Source organism: Oncorhynchus nerka, linkage group LG13 (assembly GCF_034236695.1).
Source record: "Oncorhynchus nerka isolate Pitt River linkage group LG13, Oner_Uvic_2.0, whole genome shotgun sequence".
Classification (NCBI taxonomy): Eukaryota; Metazoa; Chordata; class Actinopteri; order Salmoniformes; family Salmonidae; genus Oncorhynchus; species Oncorhynchus nerka.
In genome coordinates, this window is record NC_088408.1 from 69,410,669 (window position 1) to 69,437,043 (window position 26,375).

A 26,375-nucleotide genomic window follows, 5' to 3' on the forward strand; every position below is an offset into this window, starting at 1 on the left:
ATATTATCTAGATCTATTTGGCCGTATGGGGTAAATGCTGCCGTTGTCTGGTAAGACATTCCTATTGAATTTACAGGGTTTGTGTGTTTGCTTGTACTGTATATGAGCCTTGAATGAACACACATGTTGCACTGTAATAATAAAAAAGAAGCCATGATCAGCTTTGGATATTTTCTGTGCTTGCTGGCTCAGTTTTAATGGATAGGATCATTTGAAAGTGGATAGTATTTTGTAGTAATGCTGGCACCAAATCGTATATCCTACGTCTCACCATACTACATTTATTATCCATTTCGTATAGCTGGCATATCATGCATGAACATAGAAATCTTACAAGGTTACCAGACGTTTAGAATATCCTCTACAGCCCTTTTGTTGCTGTAATATGGTTCAAGCCTGTTGCATTCATTCCTGTTAAGGTGGCGCCAACCTGTGCTATTCTATTTACTGTATATCTCTTTCTCTTATAACATGTTCTCCAAGCAATAAAACATGATTTCTGTCCTTACAACAATATGATAAGAAAGACATGATCAGAAAATAATCATTTAGGCCACTCCACTCTAGATACTGTATTTTGAAACTAGGATCTCATTTTGGTGCATTGTGCGTGTGGTAAAGTTCACAGTACATACTGTAAAGGCCTCTGAGCCTTCCACTGGCTGGTCAGTCAGACTGCAACCCTGCACCACCTTGTGGTCACATTGGTAGAGCTAAACCTTATTACACCAATGTTATTGAGTCAAACCTTATGTATAGAATAGCTTATCTCTCTGTGTGTACTGTATGCAACTATGCTATCATTCCACAGAGGAAATGAGCCATTGGCCATTCACAGTTTTGCACTGGGCTTGCTGATATCATATCTACTCAATGATAAGTTATTCTTTATCTGAATCATTCCTCATTTGAACATAACAAAGAAAATGGTTCATCAATGTTACTATTGGTCTTGAACTTTATTGAATATGTGCACATGTTGATAGCATAGTAATTTTCACATAATTATTCAGCTACATTGCAAATAACATCAACTATACGTTTCTACATGTATTTTAACACTCCACCATGATTTACAATATATTTAATATTTCCTCTTCATTGTTGTTTATTTTAGATACATATATAGATTTCTTATTTTATACATCTGGCAGGCATCAATATTGACAATCAATTTCACAGAAATTCATAGTGCAGATAACAGATAAAACCTTTCCAAAATAAAAACATCTGCATTTAGAAAACGAGAAAAACACTTTACCAAAGGAAAAAGGCATAGCCTACCAATTGTAAACATACATTCAAATATATCCATTAAAAAGAATGTAAACATTTAAAAGAAACATGTACCACGTCAACAAACACGTCTAATGAATATCAACAAATAGGATTCATCAAGATTGTTGTAATTATCACCCCAATGTATAACCCACAGGAGGATTATAACTCCAAACATAGCTATGAGTTATAGGAGGGAGAGCATACCACTCTGTTACAAGCAGAGGCAGAGGTGCAGAATAAAACAGTAACAATGCATGCCAATCACGCCTTCATCTAGACAAGTCAATTTCACAGATTTGTAGGAGGTGTCATTTGAGGTTTCTGTGATCCACACAAAATGGTATACCATGACAATTCTGTTTGCTGAGTTATGATTTACATTGAGTCCTATTATAAGAAGTTTAATAGACGTTCGAAAAACAAAGACATGTAATCCTGAATAGAAGAGAAACTGAAGTTAAAAAAAGATTCTTCAAAAAGTAGAAATAATCCATGACCATAAATGCCAGTACTAAAAAGGGCGTAAATCCCCAAAAATGAATGACAGAAATGCCAAAAATCAACCAACATCCACAAGTATTCATTGAAAACGCACAAAATATTAACAAGCACTTCAGTGGGGGGGGGGGGATGCGTGACGAATCTGCATAATTTGTATGTCACTATCTATACAACAATTCTATTTGGTTTGACAGTTTTACAGAACAACATGAACACGTTTATGCACCACTTATCACAAGGGGTCACTGTGGATACACAAAGGGGCAGATGCACAGGGGTTCTGCAAGGAGGTTGGGACTTTCCGAAATTGGCTCCAAAACAACATATTGCCATGTTGACATGGAACACACTCTTTTTGGAAGACATGTTTAGTGCCCTTGAAAGAGGTCTCAGCAATGGGCTCTTTTTCTGACCAATTATCAAAGGGGTCATTGATTGATATTTTGGGGAGAAAGTGTTATGAGTAGAAAATCAAACAGAAGTATAATGCAGTGCTATATCCCACAGGGGGAATCCCAGTGCGTTTACTTTACACTGTCTACATGATCCATGGGACATTCCTTGGCTGAGCATTTCATTGGACTAGGCCTCCTGCTCACAAGCTGTGACCCTGTTGGGAACCAGGAGACGGACAGCACAGGAACCCAGACACTCTCCACTCACAGAGACAGCAGCATTCCAGGCCCTTGTGGGCTGGTAAAATAGAGCACTAAGACGGCTGTGTCTCTGCAATCTGACAAACTGACATTAAAATCAAAAAAACATCTCTTGGTTCATTTCAAATAACAAATACATTCTACCTCAATAAAAACACATGCTTTTGCTATCATTTGCAGTAGATCATTATCCTAATTACAGTGCAACGTATGGAAGACCTGACTCCTGACACGAGTGTGTCACAATCACCAGGACATCCCTGAGACAATACCATTTGATCTGACTGAACTCTGTGTCTGTGTAAGGCATGTTTTCCAAGATGAGTGCTATTGGGGTTTTGTCCTAATCTAACAGGAGAAGGGAGAGGGAGGCAGCAACGGCATTCTCACAAAAACAACATATACTTTTGCAATGCTAACTACTCTAGCTAATTACATGTGACAACACGGTTACAAGCGCCAAAGTGAGTGGTTGAAACTGCAACCATACCTCCTTTATTGACATGCATCTAAAGCAACATCACTTAGAATAAATGGGTAGCTCAAACAGCTATAGTGTTGCTTTACTGTAACAATGAAGTGACCTACTGTGATGGTTTAGTGATGGTACATTTGAGAGCCAACCAAAAGTTGGTCAAATGTGTCACTATGATTTTACAGTAACAACAGAAAACTGGCAACACTTTCATGAAGATTACCAGTGTATTGATCCCACTATTAGCATAAAAAACATTCAAAATGATCAAAGGATGACCAAGCAGATATCTTTCAATACATACCATACAAACAGCCACTGTCCCATTATATAACAACACAATCTATAAAGGGACAAGAATCTTCACCCTTTTTTCAGAAATTTAAACACACGTGCAACAACAAGAGAAGTGTGTGTGTGTGTGTGTGTGTGTACAAATAATTTTGAATGTGAAGGTGACTGGGAATGTTTCAGACTGACACCAACAAACCTAGCTGTATTATATTCTATGTGTGGTCTTGAAATGTATAGGCAGTGGATGTTTTATAATGAATGTTCACATCAATGTACATCAATGTCCATAATAGGGAGGTGAAGTCCTGTTGGTCCTTTGCGCATTGGCGGGGAAGGGTCTGTCTTTCAGTCTGTCTGTCTTTCTGTCGGTGTGGGAGGGGGACTTACTCCATCTCTCAGTCTGAAAAGAGACTGGCAAAAGATTTGCGTAGGTTGCGTATGGTCTCAGCCTTCACCTCATCCTGGCTAAGGCTGGCCTGCGGGGCTGGGGTTTCTGGAATGTTGAAGGCATTGGTAAGAGACTGGGACTTGCTATAAAGAGAGGAAATGGCAATAGAGGAGAGGAAGAGGCTATTAACGTCATGCAGCAAACTCATGGAATGGTAAGACTAGGGTATGGCAGGAGAGAAAGAGAGAGAGACACACGAGTTCCTTCAGTATGTAATATAATTAATTACATAACTGATTCAGTGCATTGATCAGCTCAACTTGATCGGTGAATGACAAATGGCATGCTCCTTTTTCAACTTTGATTTTGACCTGGGTTCCAAGTTCTGGAGGGCACGAAGAGAAATTAATTGAAGGAATTGTCTGCAGCTTTGACTGTTAATAGCTTGTTAAAGCCATATTCCTGATGCAGTCCTAATCTACTACATAACACTTTCTCTTACTCCTTCCACATTTGGGCCCTCTATCACATGCACTAAGGAACACTGCTCTTTTAAATCTTTGTTTTATTGAACATGCCGTAATGATAAAGGTATTTTAATGACATGACGAGTGCCTTGGTCTTCCTTGTTTGTTTTTTTATGACCAATTAACCCCTATACCAAAGAGCACCTTTGAACGACAAACACCTACTGTTGTGTATCCTAGTAGCAATTCCTCTCTTCCTTTCTCTGCGAACACTGCTCCAGTTTTAAAGGATGTATCAACTAAACTTAATTTTTCATTCATCACTAGAGAATTACTAAGAAATTCAACATGGTCATACCCGATGGTATTTAATACCAACCTCTTGTCAATGAGACCATCAAATCTAGCATGATCAAAAATAGTCCTTGTAATTTCCTGATCCTCAATGGAAAAGTAATAGTCACCATGTCTTTCATTACAATTATTCATTACTTTTTCAGTGTTTCCTGAAATTGAACACATTTAATGTTATTGTTGAATCCTGTGAAGAATAATCTGAATCAAAACTTGATCAGCCATGCACATAATCGCATGATTGATTGTAAAAGCTTTTAACACACACTTCTACAGTTTCTGCAAATGATTTTGTAGAGCAATGATAAAGGGGAGCACAACATATAGGCAACAACAAATTCCCAAGGTTTGACAAACAAAACAAAGTGTTGAAGGAGTGCAGGAAATTCTAGATGATGGCAGTCACTGGAAAAGGGCTTGTTGAATAGTGTGCAGTACACGAAGTGTGAAAAAACATTCCTTTGAGCATGATTTTACATAATACAAAAACAGTCCACAAGACTTATGCATATGAGTGATTCATGCACACCCAGTCCAAACATTTGTAATGTCGATCAAATAGTGATCTTATAACATATCCCATTACAAAACATAAGATTATTTGCACATTCAATATTTATCTCAATATCTAGCCTACAGGAATAACAGGATCATGCACATCAGTCCCCATGGTGGAGATAAAAATAAATGAAAGCTAAATCTGGAACACAGAATCCTCTCATCAGTTATACAACCATCTTTATCTAGAGTGAGATAGATAGAGCATCCTGTGTGGCTGACTGGTGTCATATTACATCTGACAAAAACAACAGGAGGATGTTACATCCTCTCCCTCAACGTGATCAAGACAAAGGAGATGATTGTGGACTACGGGAAAAGGAGGACCGAGCACGCCCACATTCTCCTCGACGGGGCTGTAGTGGAGCAGGTTGAGAGCTTCAAGTCCCTTGGTGTCCACATCACCAACAAACTAACATGGTCTAAGCATACCAAGACAGTCGTGAAGAGGGCACGACAAAACCTATTCCCCTTCAGGAGACTGAAAAGATTTGCCATGGGTCCTCAGATCCTCAACAGGTTCTACAGCTGCACCATCAAGAGCATCCTGACGGGTTGCATCACTGCTTGGTATGGCAACTGCTCAGCCTCCGACCGCAAGGCACTACAGAGGGAAGTGCGTACGGCCCAGTACATCACTGGGGCCAAGCTTCTTGCCATCCAGGACCTCTATACCAGGCGGTGTCAGAGGAAGACCCTAAAAATGGTCAAAGACTCCAGCTACCCTACGGCAAACGGTACCGGAGCGCCAAGTCTAGGTCCAAGAGGCTTCTAAACAGCTTCTACCCCCAAGCCATAAGACTCCTGAACATCTAATCAAATGGCTACCTAGACTATTTGCACCCCCCCCCCCCCCCCTTTACAATGCTGCTACTCTCTGTTATTATCTATGCATAGTCACTAATAACTCTACCTACATGTACACATTACCTCAATTACCTTGACTAACTGGTGCCCCCGCACATTGACTCTGTACTGGTACCCCCTGTATGTAGCCTCGCTATTGTTATTTTACTACTGCTCTTTAATTATTTGTTACTTTTATGTCTCATTGTTTTTAGGTATTGTTCTTAAAACTGCATTGTTGGTTAAGTGCTTGTAAGTAAGCATTTCACTGTAAGGCACATGTGACAAATACAATTTGATTTGATTTGAAATATTGAGCTATTGAGTAATACAGGTGGGATACACTAAGCAAAAAATATATTGTTTTGAATGTTTTGGAATATTTTAGGAAAGCTTTGCTTACTTCAGTGGAGGGGTGGCTCCCATAGCAGGGTGGTCATGGCTGGGCTTCAGTGGGGGCTGGGGTTTCTGCTGCAGAGGGGGTTTCCCTCCGGGGCCTCCCTGGCCCTGGGCACTAGGGCGGGGCTGCTGAGTAGTAGGGGCCCCGGGGCGGCCTTGCTGGGCTGGAGCCCTCTGCTGCTGTGGAACCTGGGGACCTCCTCCCTGGGACTGTTGCCTGGCGGGCTGACCTGGCTTCTGCTGGGGCCTCTGCTGGGGCTGGCCCCCTGTGGGCTTCTGGCCCGGGCCTCCAGGGGGGGGTCTCTGCTGCTGCTGGGGTCCTGACTGCTGTGGCCTCTGGCTCTGAGGGGAGCCACCCTGGCTCATGGATCTCTGGGGGGAGCCCTGACCAGAGGAGGGTTTCTGCCCTTGCCCTGGGGGACGCTGCTGGGCCCCAGCTCCTGGGCTGGCCTGTCTGGCCTGCTGTGGTGCCTGGGCAGAGGGGTTCTGGGTGTTGGAGCTTTGGGCAGGGGACTGGCCTTGGGGTGAGGGGCGCTGCTGGGAGGGGGAGCCTTGGCGAGGGGCGGTACTGCTGGTGGGGGCTTGTTGTGGGCCACCTGAAGGAGACAGAGCACTGTTTATCCAGAGTCCAGAGTCCCTATCAAGCAGTCATTTAAAAATAACTATGTAGCTATCTTATGACCAGCTAATGAACAAAAGCAACAGTGTCAATTGGGATTTGGGGCCTTAATATAGAGCCATTTTCTTACCTTGGGGAGGAGGGCGTTGCTGAGCCTGTGGCACTTTGGGTTGTGAGATAGGCTGAGGGGATGCAGCTTTCTGAATGGCCAACATATCACAATGAGACACAGAGTTAATGGGTTACAAATACACTTTTAGTTGATCAATTGACCAAATATACTGGCCAATTAACAAAAGAGACCACTTATCTAAACACACGGCTTTTGACAATTGTTGACTCATTTGAAGTGTAATAAACTGAGTTGTGGTTAGCAACAGTGTGTCTGTCACCTGTGCGGGCTGTGCAGCTGTGGGGCGGACAGGAGAGGGACTTGCAATGTGTGGGACTGTCTGGTTCATTTTGGAGACGACCAATTCTGCAATTTGTGCACGGTCTTCATCCTGCTGGTCTCCAATCAGGGGCATGGAGCAGCCCACCACCTGAGGGAACGAAAGGGGGAAATGACATGTTAATACAATGCTGTTACCAGTGTAAATACAGTGTTACTACATACAGTGTTACTACACAGGTATAAGAGCAACATCATGTAAATAGTTCAAAATAATTCTAATCCTTTACCTCTATGATGTAATCCTTGCCATCTTTCCCATGCAGAGCCTCCACAGCACACATATCTAAACCACCAAACACCTCAGAGCAGGAGTCCACCCACATTCGATACCTACAATGTTGGAGAACACTGTTACTAACTAGGAAACACACGGCTGTCTGTCTGGTGCGCAAAGGCCCAGTCTGTGATAGAACTCACCTGTCTGACATGGCTATCTGCTCCAGCATGGCTGAACCAGTGTTGGTTTTCCAGTTCCCTGAAATCGATGTCCGCCTGTTAAAAAGACAAGATCTACCATTTAGCATGTTCTCTCTTGATCATCTAATTCACATCAATGTTGGGATATGCAGTCTAAATGGATCTTGTTGGTCTTTGTCTGTAGCCTGTGCTAAATAGCTTGGAAATTTGTAGAATGGATTGACCTCAGTCACACCACAACAAGGAGCTCATTTATTTCACTCACATGTAGGCCTTGTAATTGTCTCCAATCTTCTGGATGCGGACATCGTACTTTGCATCAATGAAAGGTTCAGATGTGGCATAGGTCTTGGTCAGAGCAACAACACTGGCAATATCTTGGAAGTCATATTGATTGTCCACTTTCACCTACAGGGTAAAGATACGATTGAAATAGATTATGTTAATAGTAATTACTTGTGAAGCATAAACACTGATCCAGGCATACTTTATCTCATTTAAAACAGTAACAAGAGCAGGCCTATCCTACCTTCCCCATCCCTGAGTGGGCGTGGCCCATTTTCACCACCACAGGGAAGCCAGGAGTGGTGATCTGGAGCAAAAGACAACACAACACCCTCCATTGGCAAACATCATACTACACAGTCTCCAGATATGTAGGTTTGTTTGACTAAAGGGAATGTGTAGCACAGAGTTTCTTAGTAAATTGCTAATTGAGTAAACTATAAACTCAAAGTTGCTGTTCTTTGCTAAAAGAGTCAGGATACAGCTAAATAAGAAAGCCACATCAAGTTTTAATGGGCTATATAGATAAGATGATACAGTGAAATCAACTGAGTGAGAACCCTTGTAATTAAAACATCTACTGTATACTACCGTTCAAAAGTTTGGGGTCACTTAGAAATATCCTTCTTTTTGACAGAAAGGACATTTTTTGTCATTAAAATAACATCAAATTGATCAGAAATACAGTGTAGACATTGTTAATGTTGTAAATTACTATTGTAGCTGGAAACGGCAGATTTTTAGGTGTACAGAGGCCCATTATCAGCAACCATCTCTCCAATGTTCCAATGGCACGTTTTGGCACGTTAGCTAGAAGTGTATCATTTAAAAAAAACATTTTGCAATTATGTTAGCACAGTTGAAAACTGTTGTGCTGATTAAAGCAATAAAACTGGCCTTCCTTAGACTAGTTGAGTATCCGGAGCATCAGCATTTGTGTGTTCGATTTTCAGGCTCAAAATGGCCAGAAGCAAAGAACTTTCTTCTGAAACTCATCAGTCTATTCTTGTTCCCCAGAAAGAGGATGGCAGCTTCATTAAATAGTACCCTCAAAACACCCATCTCAATGTCAACAGTGAAGAGGTGACTCCAGGATGCTGGCCTTCTAGGCAGAGCTCGTCTATCCAGCGTCTGTGTTCTTTTTCCCATCTTAATCTTTTATTTTTATTGGCCAGTCTGAGACATGGCTTTTTCTTTGCAACTCTGCTTAGAAGGCCAGCATCCCAGAGTTGCCTCTTCACTGTTGACGTTGAGACTGGTGTTTTGTGGGTACTATTTAATGAAGCTGTTAGTTGAGGACTTCTGAGGCATCTGTTTCTCAAACTAGACACTCTAATGTATTTGTCACCTTATTCAGTTGTGCACCGGGGCCTCCCACTCCTCTTTCTATTCTGGTTAGAGCCAGTTTGCACTGTTCTGTGAAGGGAGTAGTACACAGTGTTGTACGAGATCTTCAGTTTCTTGGCAATTTCTCGCATGGAACAGCCTTAATTTCTTACAACAAGAATAGACTGACGAGTTTCAGAAGAAAGTTCTTTGTTTCTGACCATTTTGAGCCTGTAATCGAACCCAGATACCCAACCAGTCTAAAGGCCAGTTTTATTGCTTCTTTAATCAGACAACAGTTTTCAGCTATGCTAACATAATTGAAAAAGGGGTTTCTAATGATCAAGTAGCCTTTTAAAATGATAAACTTGGATTAGCTAACACACCGTGCCATTGGAACATTGGAGTGATGGTTGCTGATAATGGGCCTCTGTATGCCTATGTAGATATTCCATTAAAAAATCAGCCGTTTCCAGCTACAATAGTCATTTACAACATTAACAATGTCTATCTACACTGTTTTTCTGATCAATTGTATGTTATTTTAATGGACAAAAAATGTGCTTTTCTTTTAAAAAATAAGGACATTTCTACGTGACCCCAAACTTTTGAAAGGTAGTGTACATCTACTTCATTGAGTGAAATATGCCGAGGCCAGCATGAGCCCAAAAAGTAAAAGTAAAACTGGAGTGATTATGGAGTGATTCATGTTGATCGTTGAGGCGAGCTGAGCCGAGAGCAGGCCTGCGACTGTAGTCATGGAGGGGGACAGCACTGCGGCAATACAGGCAGACACTGATCTCAGTGCAGTGCTTCTGAGGGGATCCGTAGGGCACAGGAATAATCAAACCCACTCTGGCTCAACTAGGACCTGTACACATGCACTCTGAGCCAGTATTAAGATTGATTGCTGTAATTAGATCTGAGAAAATAGATGTGAACTAGCTATTCCTTTATCCTTTTCTTACTGGCCACAGAAGCATGTGTGTCATCCAAACAGAGGGGCAACCTAATAGTCTGTGCTTAGGTCTGTTTAGTGTGAGGACATGGCCATGCCGTGGTGGGGGAGGAGTAGATAGAAGCAGATGGCAGAACACCCACCATTTCCCTGTGGTTGGGATAGTAAACCTGCTCGATCAGTGGGAATTCCTCTGGTCCCAGTTGTTTGTACAATCTCACCATATTAGCAAACTGAAACAAGACATGATAATACAGAAAATACATTACCTTTACAGTAAAATCAATAGTCATGATCTGTCTAGCTCAAGAAATAAACAATTTAACCTGCTTTATATTGCCATGCTTACCACTAGTGTTGTCAGAATTTTGACTTCGATACTGATACCAGGTTCAGTATCACAATACTTGATTACCATCACGATACTCGATACCAAAACAATATTAAAAACGATACCAAAACGATATCAGGGCATACAAAGAAGGCGTATTAGCCTAAGTCACATAATGGCACTAGATCCAGACAGATCTTTTGAGTTCAATATCATTACATTTGAAATGTTTGATGTCATTTTTTCATGTATGTATGTATGTATGTATGTATGTATGTATGTATGTATGTATGTATGTATGTATGTATGTATGTATGTATGTATGTATGTATTAATGAATCAATTATACAAGCATAAAAACAATTTGCCTTTGTTTTTACCAATCTAACTACATAATGTTAATCTGAATATTAAATCAAGCTGTAGACTAGGCCTATTCACAATACAGGTGAATGCATATTCAATAGGAATGTGTCCATGCATTGAGTTATTGAGCTTATTTTGGCTGATTTCTTGGGGCTACAGATGAAAAATGTTCTGTTTCCTTTCTATTTGGGACCTATTTTATTATACTGATCAAAAACATTTGTATAGAAGAAGCAATCTCTTATTTTATCAAAGTGTGCACTGTCTCTTTAAGATCAAATGACGTCATTCACACACAGCGAGAGAAACAGGAGAGATGTGACTGAGGCGAGGGAGACGAAGTGAATGAATAACGTTTTTTGCAATGACTGTATGGTTTTGGTGACAATCCGCTTTGAAATCAGCCAGTCGCGACCCGTCATTCAGGGCAAGTGGGGCTAGCCGTTGCCTGTTTTGCATGTTATTTTATCATTAATACATGTCACATATCAGTTTGCAAACAATGTAAAATATATATAATTCAGTTAATAAAGCTGCATACAAACATGGTCTCTTTTTTGCTTTCTTGAGTAAGGCAGCTCCAAAATGCAGGTGTTTCAGCCTAGCACAGTGCTTTCTGAGGTGGTGGGGCAGCCAGCGGAAAATACAGAGTGTAGGGGTTGGTAATGTTCTGTAGTTGCACCGTGATTGGCTTGGTGCTCATCAGTCATTGGACATAAACATTCCACAGCAAGTTGGAAATCGCAAATTCAACAATGAGTGGTTTGTACGGAATCAGTGGCTAACTGCAAGCGTTGCAAAGCAATTGGTAGCCTGCTATTCAGTGGAGAGGGTGTGTGGTCCAAGTCTGGATAAAAGGGTCCCTTTTCCAATCTTAAAAGGATAAACATTCACATGCAACACCACGGGCCATAAAAGGTTGAATACATTGGCCATGTTGTCATTCCAGCATGACTTCTGCCGCGTTCAAAACAACTGGAAACTCAAAACTGGGAAATCTCAGACTTCAAGCCAACTGGGAACTCTAGCTCCGACTCGGAAAATACGTTTTGAATGGTCATTCCAAGTCGGGAACTCTGGCCTCTTTCTGAAGATCACTGATTTCATGATTCAACCTAGTTTTTTTTCCAGTTCCCAGTTGTCTTGAAAGAACCATAAATCCAGAGAACGCCAGACATTGATGACAAATTTTGATGACAGAATATTCCCACAAGTCTGCGCCACCTTCCTGTTCAAGTGAGCAAGGCACAACAAGGTGAGTCCAAAAATGTATTGTGTGCTGCTGCATAAATGATGTAATATGCCAGGAAGATATGTATACTGTAGCTAAGAAAGTAATACAAAGTCTATGTTGTGTAGTTAGCTGTTAGTAGCCCATGTGCCTCACTCTAATAATTTGGTCCCTTTCCCCCTCATAATTTCTGACTTGGTGGTGCACATGTAGCCTATAGCCTGTTTTACAGAAATGTCATCATTGAATATTTTAAGAGCTTAAATTGTCTGCTTATATTCCCCCTCTACTTATCCTACGGTTCTGACTTGGTGTACAGGGAGAACACTGTAAGAACGGCCCATGTTCGGAATTCTGTCACTGTACATTTCAAAAGCGCTGAACAAATAATTATATCGACTAGGTCCGTCTTAGCTCGCTCATTAATGTCTTAATCGAAATTACGAATTGCCTCTTTCCCTTATGCCATAGTTTGTACATCTCAATTGTCAGTAGAAACAACATTTGTTTAAGCAAGTCAGCCATATCAGCTATATTTTTTTTAAAGTCAATAAATTAGGTTGAATGAACTGTTTTGCTGCCAGACAATGCTCAGCTGATAGTGAGGTGTAGGTTGGTAAGAATTCACTCCATGGTGCTGAAAAGAAAGCTCTGCTGTTGGGACAGCTTTATGTAGGCCCTAACAGTTTGTGGCACTGTTTGTCACCATTATAGTGCAATTAATGTACTGTTTACTGTTGTGTTGTTTATTGGCTTTACTGGAATGCGTCTACATAATATATATTTTTTTTTGCCCCACAGAAAAATGTACATGCTAAAATCACCACTGAAATCAGCTTGTAGAAGTAGGGTAGTGAATTGATATTAGCTTCAACTGTAAGCTAGAATGGAAAGTTAGCCTACAAAGCTGGAAGCTACCGGTATATGGCATTGAATGTGTTCTTAGCATGTAAACGACATTGTTTTGGGAAGAGTAATTAACAGTTGCAACATTTTGCCATTTTGCATTATTCAAGTGTGTTAACTTTTCTGCAGCACAATGGAGTGGGGAGCTAACATGATGCAGCCCAGACTGTGCAGGTGTTCCTCAGGACAGGCTAGAACTAGCAATGAGTTAAGCTTACCGTATGCTACCCAGACTAAACAGTTTGCGCATATTTTATGATGACATTTTCTGACGTTTTGGTTCGTTTTGGTCTTCGGCAGGGTTTGTTTTCTTGACTCAAGTTAAGGTTCGGTAGCCAAAGTCTACGCCCCTTCATCGGTGATTGGTCAACAGTACTACTCCTAGTAGGAGTGGGAGCTATGGACGGGATTATTCAATTAAGTGCTCGTTGTCATTCAACGAGAAAAGACTAGTTTTCATGCAAATTTTTCCACTTGAGAAATACTGCACCAAACATCTTAGATAGATGTAAAAGGACCTCCTCTGCAAAATCGTCTAAATTAAATATAGATTTTGGATTTATTTTAGATTAATTCTACCTATTTTGAGAAAGTGTTACTGGGTATGTTATTGCTACGGTGGCTCAAGAGGGACAAACAACAGTAATATTGCCGCTTTTTTCTTCTTTCAACGAAAGTCTTTAGGGAGTACGAGAGCACAGACGTTTGTTTCGCATAGTCGAGTTCTGCCAGAATGTATAAGGACTCCTTAAGTGGAGCAGGCACGGTGCACTTGCTCTAAAAGGGGACATCGGCTGTGCTGACAGACAGACTTGATCCTCTCTCAATTACTAGACAACGTGAGACACATTTGATAGAAGTACCGAAAGTAACAAAAATTCTCGTACCAAACCATTTTTTATGTTCTAGCATCAAAAAATAAGTTTCAGTATACCGGGCAACACTACTTACCACCCATGGCTTGTCACAGAAGTTGTAGACAGAGTGCAGAGAGTTTACACCTGGGAGACCAGCATACTGCAACCCAATCACTATGTGTCGGTGGTCTCCATTCTTGGCCATACTGAAGGCATGCTGTCTAACCAGCACAAAGTCAGGCCTGAAACATCTTGCAAAATAGAAAATACAAAACAATTCCACAAATTACCAATACATTATATTCAGACAGACATATGAACATTTTATTCTGGTATTGTACTTGAAACTTGCAAGAAATCGTGCATGTCTTGTAACATTAGCAATCATGACACACTGATTATCTTTTTAAATTTTTTATAACTATCTTAAAGATCCATTGCAGTAGTTTTTTTTCTCAATATCAAATCATTTCTGGGTAACAATTAAGTAACTTGCTGTGACAGTTTTCAATTAAAATAGTCAAAAAGAAACAAAAATAGCTTTTTCTCAAGCAAGAGCAATTTCTCAAGCAAGAATTTAGCTAGGACTGTCACCAGGCAGACCAAAACTCCATCCCACCAAAACAGGCAGAAATGTCAGGTCTTTTCAAGCAGCTCTTACACTAAAAAGGCATTGTCAAAATTTTCACAATATCACAGCATTATTCCATATATAAATATAAAATATAAAACACATGAAAATCATGTTTTTGAATGCACTCAGCATTTAAACAGCATGTAGAACACTGTATTCAAATGATGTACAGTAGACTTACTTGGTGACCTTGGTTTCATTCCGGATTGCTTCTATATCAACACTATAGGCCCCCGTAGCATGAGCTATCAAGTTGATTTCAGAGAAGTCAGCCTGAATGGAAAACATCAGTGTCAATCCCCAACCTGGTCTCTGATAATTTTGTATTATTCTGAATGTAAATCTGGGATACTCCATTTAGTATGATATAGTTACATAAGACAGATGGTTACTTAAGGCAAAAACTAAAGTAAGGTGGTTGGTAGGGCTGGATGAGTGTACGTATAACACAAACGTCTAGCAACACAAACGTCTAGCAACCCAAAGGTTGCGAGTTTGAGTCTCATTCCAGACAATTTAAGGTATTTAGCTAATTTGCAACTACTTAGCATGTTGGTGAATTCTTCCCCTAACCTTAACCATTTTAGTGAACCCTTCACCTAACCATAACCTTAACCCTTTTAGCTAACCCTTCCCTTAACCCTTTAACCTAACTCATAAACTTAACCCTAACCTTAACCCTAACTCTGAGTATATTGTATGTTTTTCAAATTCGTAACATATTGTACGGAATAATACGAAATGCTCTGAGACCAGGTTGCAATCCCAGTCAAACAGCATTGTGATTCTAATAACAGTGACATTCTAAGGTTATAGTTCACTCCAGAAATCGACGTTTGTCAGACGTGATTAAATTAGATGATAGAGTTAAGACAGATGGATCTAGAAGACAGATTGTGTGGAATACCTTACCGTATTAATTCAATGGCTTTGTCCCCAAATACTATGAAGATTGTACAAGGTAACGACTATCACCTCTGCAGATAATGAGACATTCATTGCACAGGGCTATTCCTGCTGAGAGACTCATGGCACACATAGCGGAAACACTCTAATGCAACATAAAAGGAGAAGACAGAAATAGGAAACATGGAAAATGCCACAAGGCAGAAAAAATAATCCCAACATTTTTTCAAGTCTTCATTTACAAAGCACAGATGGTAGCATTAACTCCACCACCGGGTATAAATGTTTTGGGGTCCCACATAATATCATCTTATTTTCCATAGATATTGTTATCAGATTCAGAGTGACAACATATTATCACACTTAATGATTATCCGACTCTCAGTCCACTTAACATAGTTCAATATGTTATTCATGTCTTGTGTTTTCTTTGATTCATTGTTTATTGCATATAGTAAGTGCAGGTCTGCAGCACCAATGTACAGTCTGATAATGTCACTAGATGCAAGGGTTGTCTATCTGTGTGCTTCAATCCCTACACTCAATAATGCCCATCATGAGGTTACCTGTGAGTCTCATTGGGTGTTGTATTACCTCAAATCACCTCTCCAACTCCTGTGTGGCTCAGTTGGTAGCGCGTGGCACATAAAACGCCAGGGTTGTGGGTTCGATTCCCATGGGTTACCAGTACATATGAAAATGTCTGCACTCACTACTATATGGTTCTCTGGATAACAGCATCGATTACATGACTCACATATAAAATCAACTCTATTCTAAATTGCCCGTCTTTAATGCCTTGTATGGGAAAACCAGTCACCAAAATAATTCTGCAGGGAAAAGAGACAATGAAAAAACAAAGGTGCAAGAGCAACCCACCTGTTCCACCTTAATGTCGAATTCACCATGAATCTTTTTACCTTTGAAGACCTTTACCCTATGGAGAAGAGGCAAGAGGGGTAGAAATATATTTGACTTGCATAGCAACTAGGCCTACTTTGGACAGGAGTTTTTAATGCTATCCTATCACACAAGCATACTCAAATGATGGTGAGATGTACGTACATCAAATAAAACAGAAAAACATTAACTATTTTGGAACAATACATCATCATGGTATCTTACACAAGTATCTCAAATTGAGTGTGAAGCTCAACAAAGTCACTTACAGATGATTTGAACATGATGTGCAAATTCTAGCTGTCCTGATGCTCCTAACTGAGAGCTTGTTTATTGCTTGATTCATTGAATGATGTGATTGGCTCACTGTTTTTCTCTGCTCCTTTATAAACTGTTTGCGGTGGGCAATACAGTGGAAACCTTGGTTTTGTGGAGGGAAGTATTACTTGGATGAGATAAATTAAGGTTATCATGGAAATGCTGTTTTTGTTGGATTAACATTTGATTGTGTTTTATGTATCCCTCCATTTTGTTGCGACGCTAAAATAGTTGATGATAAAAGACAAAATTGGGGAAGAAATAAATTAGCTTCCTAACAAACAATAACGCTTCATAATAAATATAAACATCTAGAGCAAGACTTTACAGCTTTCACATTGAGGATTGGAGTTTTGGGCTTGAATAAAAAAGGTTTTTGTTAGATTCAGTTTGATAATGTGCAACTGCGCATTAGTTGGCTGGCATATGAAACGAATGGGTAACAGAAGCACAATGCACACAATGCTTTACCAAGCTAGCTATTTTAAGATTAATACATATTTTAATTCGCTCTCCATTATCCCATACTGCCAGTTTGCTTGCTAGCTAAAGTTAGCTAAATGGTTAGCATCACTATTTAGCACAACATAACTAGCTAGCTAATCCACTGACTCTCAACAGCTAGCAGGCAGCTGCTTCATTCTAAAAATGAATGCATTGTTATTTATGTTGCTAGCTACACTAGTTATCCAGTTAATGCCAAGTATCAACAGGCGTACTACAAATTAGATTGCCAGTTAGCTTACTTTAATTACAGCAGGCACACGCCAAAAAAGATACTGCCACCTTATGGCCTGCTGTATTTCAATTTAGTAAATTGGAGGTAAAAATGTTATATATGCACAACAAGAAGTTAAAGGTTCACTATGTAGAAATCACTCCGCCATTTCCTGGTTGCTAAAATTCTAATATTTCGTCTAACTTCAGTTAAATGGGACAAAACAAGCAAGTATGGTGTAGAGAATCATTGTACCATCTAAACCCCTATTTTCATTAACCAAAAATGTATTTTCAGCTGTTTGAAGCTGGTGTACAAAACCGAAATTAAAAGACGCCAAAACAAAACTTAAGATCGGGAAGCATTGAAATAGCAGACATAGAACAGATCTACCACTTAGACTTGCTTTCAATGAGAATGACAATCAATAACTTATGTTTCTATGTGAACTTGGTCAGGTTACCGAAAAGGTTACATATAGCAGCTTTAACTGCCAAAGCTAGACAGAGGTGCTAAGTAGACAGTCAAATTTCTCAGTGTGTCTGACCTATTACCTGCCTCTGATTTACCTTTCATGTATTTCCACTCAAGCCCATTCTCAAATAACCTGCTCGCTTTGCTCTTGGTGTAAACCTAGGGTGTTGTAGTCTGTTCTATGGTACTGAAATTAGTTAAATCAACGCTCTCGGCCAGGGTGTGACACGGTCATACCTTGTCCATAGGCTGCTTACAGGGAAAGGAAACCAATGTGTAATTTGAGTGAACCATCCCTTTAAGCATACCAAAAACTCAAAAAATTGTATATTATGCATGCTAATTTGACACGACGTAACCATCTGAATATGTAGCATAGTCTCGTTTGCCATGCCTGGCACACGCGAGACCACCTGGAATGCGCTGGTGGTGCAAACGAGCAATTTCTGTGTCCTGTTTAGGTAATGACTGTGGATAACATGTCTTTGACATATACACTGTATTAGACTCACTTTGTTTTGCTCTATATTCATACGTGTGTGTGTTATGACTATAGTAAAGATGAAGTATATCCTAATCATGACCTGTTTATTGGAAGCATAGGCTACTGGCTCACATTTGAGTATAATGGCGTCTAACCTTACACATCACTCTCCTTACCAGTCTGTCTGTTGGTCATCAATAACCAGGAGTATCTTGGCACCAGAGGCAACGCCTGCTTTGTCTGCTACCTCGGTGACTTTCTCAGCGACAGCGGCAGTGGTTTGTTTGACAGCTTTAGTAAAGGAGGATAAAAAGCCAGCTCCGGCTCCGCTTCCAGTGCCCTCAGATTGCTGGTTGGTAGACATACGCCTCTCTGGTGGTCCAGGCGACACTATTGCAGGGTCTTGCTGAGGTGGGTCAGGGCGTTGTAGGTCAGTCATGTACCCATTGGGCAAATTGGACATAAAATTGCTGTCCGACAGCCGACGACGCAGGTAATTCATGTTGAAGATCAAAAAAGTATACGAAAAGGTATATGGCGAACCCTCCCCTCTGATGCAAATTAACAATGGATGAATTAACCTACCAATAGCTTATAACCAAACCTATTTTTCCATTTGAATGGAAGGATCAGTTGGAAATGAATCAATCCGTCGTCGCAGAAGAAAAAAACAGGTTGTCAAAATGGGTATCAATTAAATTCGTTTATTTTCTAATTCTACCGATGGAGTGGCCTGCACCTGCTTCAAGGTTTAGACCTGTTCAATTGACTCGAGGAAGGATATGTCTACTGGTCACGGTAAGAAAAGTCAACACGAATATCTAACCTTTGCCTACCTCAAATAATTGTCCAAATTCGATTCGCATCCATCAAAAGATTCGTGGGTGGCTGCGTAAAATAGATAACAGGTGAGTCTGGCTTCCACGTCCTCTGACCAGACAGGACGTGCTTCGGTCTCAGTTCTAGGGAACGGATGATCCGTGACTTACAATTGGGTGTACATAATTTGTCTTATTGCAGCACCCCCTACCCAATCCTTCTTTCGAGGTTCGGCGCAGTTTTTCCTTCTATCCTCCTGCGTCACTCCCCTGTATCCTTCGAGACGAGCGGGGCAGGTTGGGATGAAGGGTGGTGCTGAAGAGAGACTATTGATAGCTTTCGTGTCGGGGGAATGACTGCGGGCATTCTGAGAAATAAAACAGACACTTCACCTCCTACACTGTAATCATTGCATTATAAAGTGTAGGAAATTAATAATTGTGATGTGGTAAAACAATCTATACAGGAAATGCGCCATCTGTTGTCTATGCTCGTGATGAATGAAAAAAAGTGAATAAAGCGGTAACAATAGCGATATGTTGAGGCATCTGGTTACATTTTGATATTAAAAGAAAGTCATTGATTTTAGAGAGTTTTGTGAAGCATTATCATAGGCTGCAAATTTATAGACAAAGCAACGAGTGATTGTTACAGAGAGAATGACTTCTTTGAGTTAAATTGTTGCCAGTTCAGAACCCTGGACGGCACCATCACTGATTCCATTACTGAGTTCACTCTGGTTGAATTTCTTACTGGTGGGTTCATGTTATATAAATACAGGTCCAGCAAAGCTCTCCTGTTCTTGTTACTCTCAATTGGCCTACTCACCCAGAACACTCATAGAAACCAGTTGGTCTACTAACTACTAGCCCATAGAACCCAGTAAATGTTTGCTGAATGGGAACTGCTCACAATGCTGTTTCTATTATCCACACTACATGAAGTTACGCCTCTTTTGCATGTTGATTGGTTGATATTATGTCAGGAAATATTCCCATAAAACAAAGCAATGAGACAATGACTGCAGGAAAGAAAACATCACTAAATAGTCTGAAAATGCAGGATCATTTTCTGTCCTATTAAAATGAGTCCTATTAAATCATCCTATTCTATTGAATGTTGATAAAAAACAAATGTAATGTAATTCATTTATAACATTGGTGATCATGAAGGAATGTAAGTTTTACTCTGCACACAGTATTCTTGAAGTATATATACATTATAATTAACGAAATCCTATGAATAAAATGTTAGAAATTCCAGTGTGTTCCTCATGGGGTCACTGTTGAGCTTGACTTGCTTTAAAGCAGCACCAATCATATTCTGACACGAGTAGTCTCCATATTTGTTGAGTGCTTTCACAGACCTTCATCACCACAAAAATAATTGAGACAGAATATACCAATAACTCCAGAATGCATTCTTACAACACATAAACCCAATAAGATATTTCAATTAGTTATTACATCCTTTAATCAAGGTACAAAATAAATATAAAATGTAGGCTATAACAAAATGTAATCCACTAAATGAGTCCCCCCATTCAAAGGCATATCAATTAATACAAATTCTAAATGTGCTCATTTTTAAAGAGAGAACTTAAAAGTTGTATTTATTTATTTTTAAGTGACTTTATATGTGTCAGGTCCTGAGTGTTGAGTGTGCTCATTTGTGTCCATACTCTTCAGCATGCTCAGGCAAGATTGTTTCTCAGGGCAGTAGCATTTCCAGGACTTAGGAGCCTTTGTCTGGCCATCAACAAAAGCCTTTGGATTAATGGTGAGGCTGGCTCACAGTACAGCTGTGTGCGTGTATGGGCAGGTCAGTGGAATGATTGGAGCACCAGTGGGCTAAGCACTCTAAAAAATGCAGTTTGGTGAGATTGTAGATTAGGAGCGAGGGAGGGGCTGAGGGCAGGTGCTGACTTCCAGAGAGAGGAGAGTCTCTGTTAAATTAACTTGTGTGTTGAGTAATCTATACTACAATCCTGTTTATTCCTGAAATAGCTAGTCTTCTGGATAAGTGAAGTAGATGCTTGGTTGGGTGGTGCAGGGACAGTCATAGAACAGTTTACCATTATTTTCCTTCTCTGAGGTACCTACCTGTGATTACACACTTCCTGCAACAATAACAAAAGCATCTAAAATGGGGGAGGTTGTGATCGGAACAACCAATGACAATGTAGGAATACATTTTCCTGAAAGACACTGCAGCTCTGTACAGCCTCCTGATACGTTACCTGGGCAAGCTCTAGCCAAGCATCTCATTGCCTTTCCATTACCAACCAGAACTTAGGCTCATTGTGTCCTCTAAGCTCGAACAGACAAGGTGGTCCTCTGTAGTTGGCTTTATTCACAGACAAAGACAATTAAGGAGCCATGGCTGTTGCAAATTTCCAATACATAACTCGGATGAGCAGTGGTTTCAAAGTCTACATCTTGGAAGGTAATAGTTCTTATTTATTTTCTCATACTATTGTTTCACAAAATATAATTGTGCTGCAGCGATCTGTGCTGCTTTAAATAGCGGTCTTCACAGCTGCGTATTGCATTGTTATCATGTATGATGACACAGTTGTTATATTGTTATTAGTTAGTAATTAGTTCACAATGTTTTTAGAAATGCAAATGTTTATGGCCATTATAAAATAACTTTTACTAAGTCGGCGTGAATGTCAATGAAGCCATTTTAGCTGATGGTTTGAGTTGTATAAACACACAAACATATGTCATCCATTCTAAAACATTTTTCTCCCATTCAAGAAACCAAGACAAACGTTAACCTTTACAGTCTGAGTTATAGATAATGTAGACGAGTGTGATAATGATACCTCACTGTATAAACTTTGGTGCAGTTTCAACTTCCTAAAATGTGTCATGGCACTCAAGCATCATTTCAGAGGGGTTTAGGTCAGATGCTGAGAATAACTCTGGTAGATGGAGATGCTCTGAAGATACTGCCCTCTTGTACCTCTACTCCTGCATGGGAAACAAATAACCACGCCTCAGGCATCAGAAAGTCAGTCAGGCAAGGTGTGGTTTCCCCCCAGTCCCCCTCCACAGGCCTCCACTGTGACACTGATGTCCAAAGGACAGAAGGGGAGGTCGTAAGTGAGAGGTTGCGATTGAGGGACAGTACTGTTTGGGATGTGGATTGGATTGAGGATTGTGGATTGGGGGAGTATTTGAGGTTAGGGGGACCAATCATGTAATAACATGACCTAATCATTCAGCGTTGCATCTCAATGTGGTAGTAGAGCATTGCATGCTAATGTGGTGGATTTCTTTTGGCATATTGATAACACTCATTTGAATATAGCTTGAAATAAACAACATGATGCGAGGTATGAAGAGGGCTGGTGTTAGCTTTACAAAATACAAAAACCAGTGTCATGTATTGGTAAGCTTCACATCGATCTCTCTGTCAGTAACAAAAAGGATGTTAGCAGCTGCTGATGTGTTTCAGTTAGTTTCTCGCAATAAGGAGAATGCTTCTGTGTGATGTGTGTATTGTAATGACAGTTGTGAGACATTTAGTTCTCTTTTAGTAAGAAGTGATACTTCAATCAAGGCATTAGCAACTGAAGTGTTAAGTTTGTCCAGTTCAAATCACATTTTGAGTAGAAACTAAAATTTCTCTCATAGACATGTAAATGAGATGGGTGTCATCATCACTGTAGGTAGAAAAACAACATTTACCGTTCACATTGAATCAGCTGGAAAGATTTGTAATACTCACCAATCTGGTTGGTCTAGTTCAACAGCTTAACGGAGTTTACAATTAACGGTGGCATGAAAGCTTTCCCACGAACCACTCATACAGGTGATGAACCATATGTCACAGTGCCACAGACCAAAACAACCAGTCACCTATTTACTCATTGCCACACCTAACGTCTTTTCAGTCAGTTACAGTTAGGTGTAAGTCATCATTATCTGTGCCAATATATCAACCAATATTTATACTGTATATTATTTCAAATAGTAACCATGAGCTTTACTTGTGCTTGATCTTTCCTCTTGTAGGTCAGCCCAACCAAAGAAGTGAAGATAGATTCAGGCATATGGCCAATGAGAGAGTTCGAGTGCCCCAAGTGCATCCGGTCAAGCGCAAGCACAGCTTTGAGTGTGGTCTAACATTGGAAGAAAGGTTTGTAAAACCTCCCCATGACTTTATAACATCCTCATTGACAACCACTGGTTTCATAACTCCATGTCCAGTGTGTGATTCCATGTTTCAATGTGTGGTTTTGTGTTTCAGGCGAGAAAGGGCACAAAGCAGGAGCAACATGAGAAGGCCAACTGTGTTTAGTGTTCCCCAGAGTCCCACATCCTCCTGGAGCCCAACCCCCAGCCCCACAGGTCATTTGCCCTGCCATGTGTATCCCACACCACCTATTGATGAGCCACTGGACCTAATTAAGAAACCAAGGAAAGAGCCTGAGAGAACAGAGGAGAAAACCAAAAGCACCGCAGCCATCAATCAGGTAATTTCAAGCGGAACAATTATAATAGTGAGTCCAGGTGCTAACAACTTGAAAGACGCAATTTATTGTTTGTGTCAGTCATATTGTATGAGCCTTTGTAATCTCCCAGTGTAGCCCTAGGCAGTCAGAGCCTACATATCTCGGAGATCTCTGTAGGGAGTCTAAACTCTCAGGCACATTCTATTCCCAAGAGACTTTATGGGACTCTGCTTGTCCATGATATCCAATCCAGCCTGATTTGGGAAGATAATGTGAGCAATGGTGGGAGGATGGTCATCAGTAAGAGCAAACAGACAACTCTCTCTTTGGCCTGTTTGTGCCACCCTGATGAGGGTGAACAGTTTTCAGGTCCCATCCCATAACCAAATATATTTAGTCTCCAATAACAAACTGAACCCTCGACAAAGAGTTAGTGATGGTGAAATGTTTCATGTTTACATTGACATGTTAATCCTATTGTTTTTGGGGGAATGGGAATTTCAGCTACATTTCAGCTACACAGCTACAGAGTCATATACTGTTGTGAAATGAACCAATGATTTTGCCTCGTTCAGATGCGTCCTTCTGTGATCACCTGTGTGTCCTCCACAAGAAAGCCCACCTGCAGATCTGAAGTCGGCAGTAGCCACTCCTCCACAGGTCAGTCTCATACTCCTTTTATCTCATCAAAACTAGTGCTACAATGCTGCTGTTATATTGCAGACTTGTTAAGAATTATGCCTGACCTTTGTTGTATTCTTTCCACTGTAGTGTTATCTAAGCACAGCTATGACCATGTTGTGGAGGAACATTTCAAGAGAAGCCTGGGGATGGACTACCAAATGGCCAGCTCCCGCCAGCTCTCCATCAGCGTCTCTGTGGATGACCATTTTGCCAAGGCCTTGGGAGAAAAGTGGTTTCAGATCAAATCGAAATCCTCCTCATGCTCCTCGTCTACATCCTCTCCACCCAGCAGCCCAAGTTTCACTTACTCCCCCAGCTACGGCCACAGCCCAAACCAAGCTCCTAAAGAGTCTCCAAGTACCACCACTCCCACCTCCAGCTTCTGGTCAGTCAAATAAAACTACAGAGAGCTTTCCTGGAGAAACTTTGAGACATAGCATTTAATGCGTTACAGCGGAAGATCCATGCTTTTCAAGGAATAAGAGCACCAAGGAGACAGCGTTGGTGAAAGTGTATACTGGAGAACAGGAATGCAGGAATACTAAGCTACTCTATATGGTTGAACCATTGAGTGCATCTCCATGAGTCTATTCCCTGCCAGTGGAAAGGGGAGTTATTTCAATTTCAGGGGACAAGCAAATGTTGCAGTGATGTCTTTATTTCTCAATTTCTGTCCCAGCCTGTCCCAGCCTTTTCAATAGCATATCTATCTCTGAATAGATGGTGATGTGGGATGATAGTTGGAGAAAAGAAATGTGCCATTATATTTCATTAAATGTGCCATATTTCATTTCATTCGGTGATGATGCCACTACTTTCGTGATACTGTATTTATACTATATGTTTTTTAACGAACCTGGATCCTATTTTCTGTCTAATAAATTATCTACTGTATATAGTGCTAACAAATTCACAAAATCTGTTCAATACAGTAACTTCATGTTTTTGTATAAACTATGGACAACTCAAAAGGAAAAACCTATGTGTTGGGATATTGCAAGTTATTCCATTAGCTTTATGAATTCAAACTTAAGCTAACCTTATTATTGTATAAAAAATAAACCTGGAGATTTCAGAAAGAAAATGTGTGTGCAATTTATACATTATGTACTTGTTTGGAAAAAATGTCATGCTTAGAAAACGGTTGAAATGCATGTACAAAACATTAGGAACACCTTCCTAATATTGAATTGCACCCACAGTCTCTCTTTGTCGAGGCGCTTGGGACCTACTACCATACCCCTTTCAAAGGCACTTAAATATTTTGTCTTGCCCATTCATCCTCTGAACGTACACCATCCATGTCTCAACTGTCTCAAGTCTTAAAAATCATTCTTTAACCTGTCTCATCCCCATCATCAACACTGATTTGAAGTGGCTTTAACAGGTGACATCAATAAGGGATCAAAGCTTTCACCTTGATTCACCTGGTCAGTCTATATGGAAAGAGCCTAATGTTTTGTACACTCATTCAGTTCATTATCATTACCTCCCTTGAGTCTATGATTGTAATTGTTGTACATAAGTTTTTAATAAAATACCACTGACTTACACCAGACTGATTTGGTAGAAGAAAATACAATCGCAAAAACAGATATCCTTCATGACCTTACTTCTAAAGAAGACACGGTCAGAGAGGTTGGTTGTGTGTCACTTCCACATATGAGTAAAGAAGTCAGAGTCTCATGTGAACACGAGTCCTGCAGCCATTCAAGGTTGCGTTCCAGACGGCTTCATTTCAGTGGTGAGTCACTGTGTGTCTGGGCTGTGCGTCTGGGCCAATATACTATGCACGTACACCAGGTCACAAGATGGCGGCCTTATGGCATTCAGCACTTGATTCTTTAGGGAAAGGGGAATGTTTATTTAGCTTTTGGTGATTTAGTCATGGCAGCGTTCAGGGGGGTTTGAATCCCTATCCCTCCTGGGTTTAAAACTAAAGGAAAGGTGAATACATCATCCTCAGTACATCATCCCTTTTTCTTTGAGTTTTAGGGAATGTCA

At 40.4% G+C, this 26,375-nt stretch overlaps 2 protein-coding genes across 3 annotated transcripts; one reads left to right on the forward strand and one right to left on the reverse strand.

Annotated features, from left to right (window-relative positions):
* Positions 1-946: 946 nt before the first annotated feature.
* Positions 947-19,487, reverse strand: LOC115139985 (synapsin-1-like). Of its 2 annotated transcripts, none has more exons than XM_029677945.2 (13): positions 18,580-19,487; positions 16,389-16,446; positions 14,785-14,876; positions 14,064-14,220; positions 10,422-10,511; positions 8,239-8,301; positions 7,975-8,117; positions 7,710-7,784; positions 7,520-7,622; positions 7,231-7,380; positions 6,969-7,038; positions 6,224-6,815; positions 947-3,700 (listed from the first exon to the last, which is right to left on the reverse strand). In XM_029677945.2, the coding sequence occupies exons 1-13, from the start codon at positions 18,903-18,905 to the stop codon at positions 3,673-3,675; spliced, it is 1,947 nt and encodes a 648-aa protein (XP_029533805.1). In that variant the 5' UTR covers positions 18,906-19,487; the 3' UTR covers positions 947-3,672. The 2 variants fall into 2 exon arrangements, with proteins under 2 accessions (XP_029533805.1, XP_029533804.1); XM_029677944.2 differs by having other exon boundaries at positions 947-3,738.
* A 1,734-nt stretch (positions 19,488-21,221) lies between these two features.
* On the forward strand, positions 21,222-25,924 carry LOC115139986 (transcription cofactor vestigial-like protein 4). The gene is made up of 5 exons (XM_029677946.2): positions 21,222-21,667; positions 23,248-23,371; positions 23,483-23,708; positions 24,263-24,347; positions 24,459-25,924. The coding sequence occupies exons 1-5, from the start codon at positions 21,601-21,603 to the stop codon at positions 24,767-24,769; spliced, it is 813 nt and encodes a 270-aa protein (XP_029533806.1). The 5' UTR covers positions 21,222-21,600; the 3' UTR covers positions 24,770-25,924.
* The last annotated feature ends 451 nt before the right edge of the window (positions 25,925-26,375 follow it).